Genomic DNA, 13,157 nt, shown 5'->3' with positions numbered 1-13,157 from the left:
AAATATAAAATAGCTTAAATCTATTTTTTTAATATTATTTTAATGGATTTAACACATGTTACATTCTGATTGACATGTAATATTTTTAATTCTTTTTTAAACGATTCACTTGAGAATTGGTATTGGCCGATTCACCTGAATCGTTGGCCAAACGATACAAGTCCGATTCGGATATCGCCTTTTTATACAGGCCCTTAGCCCTTAGGGCGTGTTTAATTGAATACCTCAGGCATGTCTTTCAATCCCATCTGGCATGGAGCCCATGCTACAACAGAGGTGCAAACGGATTGGATTTGGGCCAGTCATGCCAGATCCAAATTTGAAATGTGACCATCAGATGCTATTCTGAATCCAGATATGAACCAGATCCAATGAGGTAAAGTTTAACAAAATCCAACATATGTGTGATATAATTGATGCAGTAAAAAAATTAAAAGAAGAAGAAGAAGCTAGTTAGGTGTTAGAAATACAAATGGATCAATTTTTGATCAAAATCCGAATTAGATTCAACTTACAATATTAATCTGAATCCATAAACAATGCGACTTGACCACTTCAAATATGATCCAAATGCGTATTCGGATTTTACTTCAAAGATCCAAACAAAAAAAACATATTGGATTCAGATCAGATATCCTATCCATTTGCGCCCCTACCCTATGTCATAAGGACACGCCATTTTGGGTGCATGTCCCTAGTGACACCAGCGGACATAATGATACTGGCACTGACACGTATGGCCCTTAATTTAGTATTTTCAGTAATATTTTAATCCTTTTTAATATTATTTTCCTAAAATGTATTTTTATTATTCAAATATTAAAAAAAATTATTGATTGCAAAATTTAAAATTTAAAATTTTGTGTCCTCGTGTCTTATTTTACTAAGAAAAATCAGACTTGTGAGCCGAATCCACGACACGTGTCTTCCTATATACGTATCTTCGTGTCAGCTCATATGGATGCGGAGCCTTTTTTTCAAAAAAAAAAAAAAACACGATCCAAAATCCAATTCTCCCTATTCTGAATATGCTGAGTCCATTCATGTGGTCGGATTTGATCAAAGCAACCTGCACCATAGAGATCCAAGGTGTTTGTATATAATGGTGCCATTCATACCAAAGGGGGCTATGCTTGTTTGGTAGGAGCTGTTACTGCACGTCACCATGGGTTGGGACGTTGCAAGTTCAAAACCCAATGGTATGTTGTGTAACTGGTGGGGATCTGCCTAACCCCAGCTTGCCTATAAAAAAAAAATGGTGCCATTCATAAATCATTACTTGGTGCATTTGGTATGAAGTAATCCTCCATGAATTTAAGTTGCAGAGATCAGGAAGTTGAGAGAGAGAGAGCCATTTGGGCAGATAAATAACAATACCTGAAACCAATGGGATAAGTTATGAGGTTGTATGAGTTACCAACCAAAATTTTCTTTTTGGGGGCAGAAAATTTTTTCTTGGGGGCCAGAAATTTTTTTCACCTATGCTGGGAGCAGCCAGATAAAGGCTCCAATATAAGTTTTAAATTCTTGGGGGGGGCAATCCTAATGTATGTCCGTCTCTGTATGGAAGCTTGCATGAAGGCGAAACTTCTTTCCATCAAGAGACTGTCATTGAAGGCTAATTGAGATCCCAAACTGTTCCAGTGACATGTTTGTATATCTCACACAACAGAAGACTTGTTATTTGACAAAACTTACATATATGTAGTTCAGCATCACAATGTTTATCTAACAAGCTTTTCAATATATTATGGATCATGTTGATCCACTTATTTGAACTTAGCTTTTTATGTTATTCACTTTTGATCTTGTCTTGTCACTACATCAACGCTAGGACCACTTTGATGATCATCATATAGGCAGCTGGAATCAACCTCACTTGTAAAGTTGGTTTCTAATGCCCTTTAATGCTGCAGTCACGTCTCTCATGCTTGGCCGTTCTTGTGCAGATTCTGCAGTACAATTCAAGCCTAGTTGAATCACAGAGACCAGATACTCCGCATACAACTCCATGTTATCCAGCAATTCGAGATCTACAATATTCATAACATCATAAGGGAATGCGGATCTTGCCCATTTCTGCAAGCTCAGTTCTCCAGTGAACATTTCATCAGTAGGCTTCTTTCTAGTGAACACCTCCAGCAGCAGAATTCCAAAGCTATAAACATCGCCTCTTGAAGAGACTTCCCCACCAATGCCATATTCTGCAAATCACAAGTAGTTAACTTTACATACAATTGCCATTATCTTATGGCAGTTCTTTTAGTCCTTTCAATTTAATATTATCATTGAGCATTTCAAAAGATGAAGACTATCAGTTTGTAATATGCCCACAGTTTAACAATTAGTCTTAGAATTCTCCTACCAGAAATCTCATAGATGAATTTGACAGGGGTATGAGTCTAGACTAATGATGAACTAAATTCTACTTCAATGTTGAACTATTGACAGTGCACTGTGTTTCCCAGACTTGTGAAAACTTTCATAAGTCAATTGATTTGGCTTCAGTGTTTCATAGTTCAATTTACCTGCTATAACAGGTAGAGCCATATTTTGTTAGAGGGATTAACGGGTAGAGTCATATGAATGATATGGAAATGCAGGACCCATCCAAAACTTCCGCATTGCACTCACAAACACACATGTGCATGCACACATGCACACACACAATGCACACATGCACACACTCACCTGGAGCAATATAGCCAATAGATCCTTTAAGCCAAAGAGTGCTACTCAAATGGCCGTTTGAAGCAGCAACACTCAGGACCATACGTGCAAGACCAAAATCTCCAACATGGGCAACCTTGTCATGGTCCAGAAGAACATTACTGGGCTTAAGATCACAGTGAACCACCTGAGTCTCACAATCATGATGAAGATACTCCATTGCACTGGCTACATCAGTAGCTACCTGAATTCTACGCTCGAAATCCAACCACTTCCTTTCTTCAGTTGATTTCTTGTAGAGCCAATCCTCTAAACTGCCATTGGGCATGAACTGCAGGATCAGAGCCTTGAATTCACTGCATGAACATGCAGACAAGATCTTCACCAAGTTCCGATGCCTAACATTGCGAAGAGCTTTGCATTCTGCGGCAAAACTCTTGGTAGCTCCATGCTGATCCATGTTGAATACCTTCACAGCAACAAGGCTTCTATCCCTCATGATTCCTCTGTAAACACACCCAAAACTCCCCTGCCCAATCAAGTTCTCTGCACTGAAGTTATTAGTTGCACTTCTGAGAGCAAAATATGAATACAATCTATGTGGATCCTCAAATGGTATTGCTGCACCTGAAGGATGGGAGATCATTCTTTTCCTTCTCCAGATGATGCCCAATACCAATAAGAAGCAGAGGATAAAAAAGATAGACAAGCTGACCAAGATCCCTACTATCAACTTTGCCGCTGCATTGTGGGAATGGACTTTAGGACCAGGGCACTTAGATAACTTCAGTTCAGGTATCCCTCCGCAGAGGCGATCGTTCCCAAGGAGGTAAACTTCACTAGAGTTAGCAAAGACACCTTCTTTAGGAACTTCTCCTTGCAGATCATTCCTTGACAAGTCTAGCAAAGACAGATACTTGAGAGATTGTAGAGAAGTTGGGATTGTACCAGATAATCTGTTGTAAGAAAGATCGAGGGACTCGAGGCCTTTTGTGTTACCTAAAGAACTTGGAATTGGCCCTTGAAATGAATTATTGGCCATTCTCAGATACTGCAGATTTTCACAAGAGCCAATCGACTCGTGAATGTTGCCTGTGAAATCATTAGACGATACATCAATTACTTGAATTCTTTTCAGTTTTCCAATATCTGAAGGCAGTGTCCCACTGAGTGAATTGGATGAGAGATTTAGTTGTTCCAAATCTGGTATGCTGAGAATTTCTCTGGGTATGCTATCTCCAAGTCTGTTAGCAGAAAGATCCAATGTATGTAGGCTCCTGCACTTGCCAAGAGTTGTTGGCACTCTTCCTGTTAAATAGTTCCCATTCAAGTTTAATTCAAGAAGCCAAGTCAGATTGCCCAGCGTCTCTGGAATCAATCCAGAAACCATGTTTCCTGCAATTCCAAAACTTGCCAGGTTCCCAAGCTTCCCTATGGAATGAGGGATGCTTCCAAAGAAGTGATTAACATCCAATGATAGCAGAGTAAGGCCACCCAAATTGCCAATTCCTTCGGGTATATTTCCAGTAATGACGTTTTCCGAAAGGAACAATCTTGAAAGCCGACTAGAGAGATTTCCAATTGATGATGGAAGATTACCAGTTAACTGATTTTCAGCTACAGAGAAAACTTCAAGTTGAGTAGCATTCACTAGTGATGAGATAAAATTCATGCCATCCCTCCCATCAGTCACTAGCTCATTGATCTCCAAATTTAAATATCTGAGTTCATGCAAATTACCCATCAAGGGAATGTTCCCGCTAAATCTATTTGAAGAAAGATCAAGGTGATCAAGTTTTGAAGCATTGGACAGAGAGACAGGCACCAATCCCTCAATCATGTTTCCACCAAGAAGCAAAAAGCTTAAATTAGGAAGGGAAGTGAATATGGTTGGTGGAAGATGGCCAGACAATGAATTCCCTGCCACGGCCAAGTACCTTAAAGAAGTGATATTCAAGAGAGAGGAAGGAATCGCGCCTGTTATGTTGTTAACACCAATCTGAAGTATTAACAGATTCTGGAGATGGCCTAGCTCATCCGGTATCGATCCTTGAAGTCCGTTCTTGGATAGAAACAGAGATTGGAGCAAAGAAAGGTTTCCAAAAGAAGAAGGTATGGGGCCCGTGAGATAATTCTCACTCATTGAAACATCTTGAAGCTTTGACAGAAGGCTCAGCTCTGTGGGGATCCTCCCTTCAAATCTGTTCATAGAGAGGTCAAGTGTTGTCAGCTTTGAACAGAGACCGAGAGATGAAGGGATGGTTCCCTGTAGGAGATTTGCTGAAACATTGAGCAAACGTAAGCGGAACAAGCGGCCGATCTCCGGAGGCAGATGGCCACCAAAGCTGTTGTTTCGAAGATTAAGGACATGAAGGAAGGAGAGGTTGGCAACATGAGGGGAGATAGAACCTTCAAGACCAAAATTCTGAAGTTCAATCCTCACAACTCTGTTGTTGTTGGAGTTGCAGAGGATTCCTTTCCAAGTACATAAGGATGTGTTGGAATTCCAATTTGACAAGGCTTTCAAAGGATCATTGGTTATGTGGGACTTGAAGGAAATCAGAGAAATTTGGTCCGTGGCATTGCTGAGCCTCTGGTGCATCATACCATATGCAATAGAGTCCAGTGAACAACAGAACAGGAAAACAAGGAGAATTGACACAATGCTGGCGTGGGTATCCATTGTTGGTTGCTTGGTTTTTCCAATGAGGCTGATGATGAATTTAAAGAAAAGGTTCACTTAGTGCTTGAATGATTTTTTCTCATCTGTAATCGTCATGCTTTCATCATCACAGAAAAAAATTGGTGACTCTTTGAGTGCTCTCTGGCCAGGTGGGTCGGATTAAAAGTTGAAGGATGTCAAGAGTTTGATACATGAACATATACTTTGTTGTATGCCCGGAGCCAAACAACCCGACCCACTCAAAGGTGTAGTCCATTCAACACTCCATCACACCTAAGTAGGGGTGGCAATCGTGTCGGGTTGGCGGGTCGACCCGACGGGTCAGCATACCTCAACCTGAACCCAACCCGTTTATTAAATGGGTCGGCTGTGGTAAACACGAACCCGACCCGTTTGATAAACGGGTAACCCGACACGACCCGCCAACCCATTTAATAAATGGGTTGGGTCGGGTAAACGGGTTCTCAGGTTGGCGGGTCGACGAGTTGGCATACCCCCAACCCGAACCCGACCCGTTTAATAAACGGGTTACGTGGGTCGACCCGTTTATTAAATGGGTTGGCTTAAGCCCAACCCGAACCCGCCTAAGAGGCGGGTTGGCGGGTCTTGTCAGATTTTGCCACCCCTACCTAAGGGTGTCAACGCCTCCGGTTTGGTTCGGACCCAGTTGTTACCAGACTTAGAACCCAGTTTTCAGGTATGGTATCAGGTCTGGACCCAGGTCTAATCAGGTCCACTATAAGAAAAGCTATACCCGGACCTGATAAGAACTACATGAACCAGACCTGGTAAAACAAAAAATCGAGTCGGGCCCAGGTCTAGTACAAAATTTCACAAACTATACTCGGGTCCATGTATTAATCAGACCTTCGGGTCTTAATCGGGTCTTCTTATTTATCACCATACCTGGATCCTATAGGGTTTGGTTCAGGTAACTACCACCCGGGTGGGTGTTATCTATGACTTGATTTGTAGGTAATTTAGTGTAAAGCTATCAACCTAGCACCACTCGTTTAGTGGGTGTGTGAATGGTCCAATTGGAATTATTTGTTACGATTTTTGGTGGGATGCAAAGGGATCGGATCCAGAACAACTAAATACATGGGAGAGTCGGATTCGGGTCGGGTTCAAACAGCCAAAAATCATAAAACCCTCAACCTGAATCCGACTGATTTGCATTGCTATGTGGGCCCTGGATTCCAATCAAACCTGTAAAACAATCCGCTTTTTGTGTCTTCGGTTTTCTTTGCTTTACCCTAACTTTTTGTGCCTGGCAGAAACGCGGCTGTCGTACGTGCATCATGTAATACGACGTATGTTGAAATTATCATGTAAAAAGCACTCTGTTTTGTTCTCACCGAGTCACCAGTGGTGGAGAAGCCGTACATGTAAAACCGCGTATTTCCGGGGCGTGTGGAATACGCTCTATACTCGCTTTCATAAGCGGTCCCACCATAAAGACCTCGTTTGTTTCACGGTCAATGGACCTTTGACCACAGGTCATGAGCGAAACAGATACCCGAATGTGGGCCCCACTGTAATGGGAAAAACCCCACGGTTCACACGGTGCAACCACGTATTATATGATGTGTGGCCTGTGCTCTAGGGGTGTTCGTCAGATCTGGTTCGGACCAATCTGAGTCTAAACCTGGATCTGACTTTGAGGTGGGGGTACTGAGTACTGGACCCAGGTCTGATTGGGTCCACTATAAGAAAAACCATAACCGGTAAACTCTGACCCTATAGCGTTTGGTATGTACCCATTAGGGGTGGCAATTTCTGACACAACCCGCCAACCCGCCTCTTAGGCGGGTTCGGGTTGGGCTTAAGCCAACCCGTTTAATAAACGGGTCGACCCGCGTAACCCGTTTATTAAACAGGTCGGGTTCGGGTTGGGGGTATGCCAACCCGCCAACCCGGCTGACCCGTTTAATAAACGGGTTAGGCGGGTGGGTCAACCCACCAACCCGACCCGCCAACCCGTCTGCCCGACCCGTCAACCCGACCCGCCAACCTGCCTACCTGCCAACCCGATCCGTCAACCCACCAACCCGACCCGCCAACCTGAAAACCCGTTTACCCGACCCAACCCATTTATTAAATGGGTTGGCGGGTCGTGTCGGGTTACCCGTTTGGGTTCGTGTTTGCCACAGCCGACCCGTTTAATAAATGGGTCGGGTTCGGGTTGAGGTATGCTGACCCGCCAACCCGACCCGATTGCCACCCCTAGTACCCATTGACTCCCACACTATGACTTTCATAAGCGGCCCCACTCATAAATTGAGGGGGAAAGGGGGACACTTTCAGGTGAATGTGGGCCTCTTTCTTGCTTAGAGTGACACACACACACAATTTCTAAGACAACTTTGTTGAAATTTTGCTTCTTTCTTTTGCCATGGTAGCCTGTAACAAACACAATGTTGTCAGTATCGCTATCAGCCTTGTATCTTTTGGCTAGCGATTCAGATGAATAGGTCAATACCGATACTCAAGTGAATCGTTCTGAGTCGGTCAAAAAATAATTAAAAATATATTATGTGTCAATCAGAGCGAGATACATGTTAAAGCCATTAAAATAATAATTTTAAGTATTTTTTATATTTATTAAAAAATAATTGATCCAAGGGTGAAGCCTATCAATTTTCTGCCGATACAATACATAGCGCCCGATATGCACTGATTCTGACAAGATTGAACAAACGGACTCCATGGAAGGAAAAAATCTTTCATGAAAAAGAAGATGGATTTGCGAAAACTCCTCGGCTTTCTCTAAAATTCTTTTCACATAGGAAGATGTGTGATGGTTTGCACATGAAAAGATGATGGTGATGGGAAAACTTTTCTCGCATGAAGTGATAGTCGATTTCAATATGCTTAGTTCGTGCTTGAAAAATAGAATTTGCTGCAAGATATGTGGCACCGAGATTGTCACACCATAATGTAGAGACTTCACAGGAGTGGACGTTCAGCTCTGGTAACAATTGCTTAAGCCAAATGAGCTCGGATACAACTCCTGCAATAACTTTATATTCAGTTTCTATGCTGGACCGGGCAACAATTCATTGTTTTGTTGAACTCCTTGTGAGAAGATTTGTTCCCAAACAAGTCTGATAACTACTTGTAGAATTGTGATCATCTAAGCATCTTTTTCAATCAACATCAAAGAAAGCATATAGATGTTGAAAAAAGAACTTCTTAATCTGTAGGCACAAGTTGATGGTTCCCTTGAAGTAACGTAGGATTCTTTTTACAAGGGCCCAATGGTAGAAGATTTGTTCCCAAATAAGTCAGATAATTGTGATCATCTAAGCATCTTTTTCAATCAGCATCAAAGAAAGTAGACAAATGTTGAAAAGAGAACTTCTTAATCTGTAGGCACAAGTTGATGGTTCCCTTCAAGTAACGTAGGATCCTTTTTACAAGGGCCCAATGGTCCTAGCTTGGTTCATGCATAAACCGACAAGTTTTATTAAATGAGTATGCAATATCAGGTGTAAGGCCCTGATGATGCTTCTATAGTGAGTGGCGTCTTTTAGGAGTTGTCCCCATGCTTTAATATGGTTACATTTGGAGCAACAGGAGTAACAACCATCTTGCAATCTATCATTCATGTCTTAACGAAGATGTCTAAAATATATTTTCTCTGATAAAGCATAATACCTGAAGATTCTTAAATGACTTCTACCTCAAAAAAATAGTGCAGGGTACCCAAATCTTTAGTGAAAAACTCACACCCAAAGGCCTGAATAATATTTTTAATATTGGTAAATGAGTTTTCTATAACAATAATATCAACAATATAAATTAACACAAACATGTGTAATCATCGACCATGAGAAACAAATAATGATGGATCAACTCTGGACTCATTGAATCCCAATTTTTTTAAATAAGTATGTAATCTTTCAAACCACATCCTGGAAGCTTACTTCAGACTATAGATAACACGCTCAAGCTTGCACACAAAATTAGGATGACACTTATCTTCAAATCCTAGGTTGACTTATGAAAATCTCTTATTTCAAAACCCCATGAAGGAATGCATTATTCACATCTAATTGATGAATTGGTCATCCCAGACCAACAACTATCGAAAGAATCATTATGACAAACGTGGGTATGACAACATGGCTGAAAGTTTAGTTTATGCCCTCCTGTTGGCTATAGCCTTTGGCAACAAGTCAGGCTTTATATCTTGCTATGCGCCGGCCTATTAGCATGCCTCTTAATTTTGTAAATTTATTTGTATCAAACAAGATTGGTACCTTTATTAGGTGAAACCAGGGACTAGGTATGGTTTTGATATAGGACCTTAATTTCTTCTTTCATAGCTTGATAACATTTAGGTTTTGTGAGAGCTTGGTGAAACAAGTATGGTTTTTACTTATTTCATTGACAAGAGTTGTAGAATATTTGATGTCAAAGAATAATCTTGGTTTTAGAGATCCATCTTGAGATCCGGTAACCATGTGATGGGTTTGAACAAGTATTTGAAGAGGATGGTCAAGGGCAAGATTCAAACCTTGGGCATCATGGACGGTAGGTATCTCTTGGATGACATTGGATTCGTTAGGCTGGACAACTAGGGGACATGTCCTGTTGTGAATCATCTAAGAGGTCGATGGGGTGATTAGGATAAGAGACCTTACGGTTAATTAGACTTATTATACTAGATGAGTAATTTTTTCTGGAGGTTCGAAGACAATAGGACTCCTAGATTGGTTGGATCTTTAACTCTGAATCCACGATGACACTTATTGAGATGTGATGGGCTATTTCTTTTTATTATAGAGGAATAATCCTTCATAAAAAATGACATGCCTAGAAATAAAGATTTTTATGGATGCAGGATCATAGCACATGTAACATTTATAATTTGTATTGTATCATAAGAAAATACAAGGTTTGGATCTTGGGTCAAGTTTAGACTTTGTGTAGGGAACCAAGTAAGGATAACATGTACACCCAAAAAATTTAGTTCATAACTTGGGACACGTTTAAGGAGGAGCTCATATGTGGACTTTTGGCTAAGGTTTGATGTAGAAAGATGATTAATAAAGTATGTAGCATTTCTAAAGGCATCCACCCAAAATTTATGATCCAAAGGAGCATGATATAATAAAGTCAGACTTGTTTCCATAACATGTCTATATTTTCTTTCTACTATACCATTTAGTTCGGGAGTGTGAAGACATAATAGCTAATGTTGGATGCCACATTGACTTAAAAAATTTATAAAATCATCACTCACAAACTCTCCACCACCGTCACTATGATTTTTTTTTTAATTTGGCTACCAATCTATTTTTCAACAATGTTTTTGAAGTTTATGAAACATGCAAGTCTATCAGATTTCTTGACTAAAGAGAACAACCATGAGAACTTTGAAAAATCATCAACAAGAAGCAGATAAAATTTGTACCCTTCACCAGATGGTACAAAAGCAGAACCCGAGAGATCCACATGAATCAACTCTAAAGAAACTTGAGCAAAAAACTCTGCCTTATCAAAAGACAATTTATAGAACAGGATGAGCATAAATCAGTATTGTCACTCATAAATAAAATAGATTTATTTTTCTTAAGTTTTTTCAAAAGCATTAAACTAGAATGTCTCAAACAACAATGTCAAACTTTATCAAAAAGTCTAAACTTATTATTTCCAACTTTAGCAAAGTTAACTGAAGGTAACTGGTTCATTCTTCCATATTGTCCACTCGACCATGGATAAAGTTCTCCTATACTCGGTTAATTTAGGAAAGTAGTCTCACTCTGGATATCCTTCACATAAAAACCACTAGCATTGAATTGAAAGGGACAATTATTATCTTATATAAATTTGGCTATAAAAAAGAGATTTCTTTTAATAGAAGGCACATGTAGGACATCTTTCAACACAAATTTCTTATTTCCAATGTTCATGAAAATCTTACTTATTCTCGAGATAGAAAAATGAGTCTCGCTTCAAATTACCATAATACCATCTTATCCTTGATAATCACTCTTATTTGTTAAACATTGGTCTTCAGATATGACATGATGGGTGGCGCCTGTATCTAGGTACCACGTAGGATCTTGCATGCTACTAAGACTCATAGCTACAAAGGCTTTTGTAATATCAAAACATGTGCGGGCAATGTGATTTTTACATCCGCAAAACTGACATATCACCTTATCATTTCTCTAACTGCCTTCACTTGAGGTGGCCTAAATCATCATTGATTATCTCTTGTACCAAAATTTTGAAAATTTTAGAAAAAAGTATTGAAACATCCAATCCCTCTTCCTCTACCACCTTGACCTCCACGACTACAACAATACCCTCTTTGAGAAAAGAAGGTGGTGACTGAGGTGGCTGACTGCTGAGGAGGTTTAAGATTTAATATTCGAAGCATCGTTTCTTAATTTAACAAAAAGTAAAAAATTTCCCTAAAATTTAGAAGCTTTTCAAGAGAAGAGGTAGTGACAGTGATGATAAAACTCTCATATTCTCGAGATAACCCATTCAAGGTAAACTGAACCAAGTTTGCATCAGCGACTGGTTCATTGATAGCACAAATGAAGTCCACCAAGAATTTGACATGATTCAAATAATCTACCATAGACTTTTTCTCTTTTTTTATATTCTGAAAATTTTATTTTAACTATAAGATTCAAACACTTGAATGTGAAGCATATGATTGTTCTAACGCAATCCATGCCTCTTTAGTAGATGGGATACAAATAATTTGTCCCAACATGGCCTCAGTAATAGTGTCCTTGATCAAATTCAATGTGAGTTGATCTACCAATTTTCATAACATGAACTCTGGATTAGGTTTTAACTGATTTTCTTTAGAAAGAACCTAAATTGGTGCCAAACAAGTGTCATCAACATATTTGATCAAATCCTAGGTGAACCAAACAGTGAGCACCATAGCAAGTAGTTGTCCCTATCCAACTTTATGGACACTAAAGATGAGAAGGTGTTTTATTGGATTGCAGGATTAAGAATCAAGGATGACAAGGATGAGGCCATCTCAGAAATGCAGGAAAGATCACAGGCAGGCTCAAACATGCAAGGAGGAATACAAGACAAGATTAAACACAATCAGAGTCCACTTAGCTTTGATACCATGAAAAAGTAGAAAACACAAACAACTAAAACACATAATGTAACGTGATTCATTCAAAACCGACCTACGTCCATGATGTAAAGTCTCCCTCTCTAGTTGATGTTGAGAGGAGAGACTATTCCTTGTTTATTTATAGAGAAAATTTCAAGGTGGTCTTGGTTTTGGACTCTACAATTCTTTATAACCTTAGAGTCCATACACCCTTGAGATACATGTTTTTGAGTGTCCTTATCATTGTGGGTTATCTCATAAAGAGTTAAATTGGCAATTTTGATCTCTTGATTAATATAAGAGTTCTAATTAGTTAGGGACTCATTATAAGACTGAATTCCTCTAGAGAACGTTGTAAACTTCTGGGAGATTTTTGGATTCATGCTGAACTTTGGATCTGAATATGATCCTGTTATCTTCACAATCCTCATTATGAACAACTTCAATCAACCTATCAAGGGCCTCTTGGCTACTAAGAGATGTGAGACCTTTATTGATCAGATTAATGTTGTCACTTGGATGAAAGAAAACCTTAACATTGACATGTATAATAGAATTTTGCTTAATACTAGGTCTAAAAAAGATAGATCCAAAAATGAAGAATCACCCAAGAGCCAAGTTGGTGTGGCTACTCCTCAAAAAGAAAAGAAAAAGTCTAAGTGTCCCAAGCAAATTCAAGGGCAAGGCCAAAATCACAGA

General features: G+C 39.7%; 1 protein-coding gene across 1 annotated transcript; it reads right to left on the bottom strand.

Moving 5' to 3' along the window:
• Positions 1–1,691: 1,691 nt before the first annotated feature.
• On the bottom strand, positions 1,692–5,353 carry LOC149828225 (uncharacterized). Its single transcript, XM_090018134.1, has 2 exons — positions 2,692–5,353; positions 1,692–2,204 (listed from the first exon to the last, which is right to left on the bottom strand). The coding sequence occupies exons 1-2, from the start codon at positions 5,351–5,353 to the stop codon at positions 1,876–1,878; spliced, it is 2,991 nt and encodes a 996-aa protein (XP_089874260.1). The 3' UTR covers positions 1,692–1,875.
• Positions 5,354–13,157: the final 7,804 nt, after the last annotated feature.

Source organism: Nuphar pumila, chromosome 9 (assembly GCF_984573655.1).
Source record: "Nuphar pumila chromosome 9, dmNupPumi1.hap1.1, whole genome shotgun sequence".
Taxonomy (NCBI): Eukaryota; Viridiplantae; Streptophyta; class Magnoliopsida; order Nymphaeales; family Nymphaeaceae; genus Nuphar; species Nuphar pumila.
Note: the sequence above shows the minus strand (reverse complement) of the source record. Positions and strands in the feature narration are given on the sequence as shown.

What these genes read in the sequence shown, in the direction of transcription:
- LOC149828225 (XM_090018134.1), bottom strand. Translation starts at nt 5,353, where the DNA reads ATGGATACCCACGCCAGCATTGTGTCAATTCTCCTTGTTTTCCTGTTC. An exon ending in TATTGGCTATATTGCTCCAG is followed by an intron (nt 2,205 to 2,691) that starts GTGAGTGTGTGC and finishes TGTGATTTGCAG; the next exon opens with AATATGGCATTGGTGGGGAA.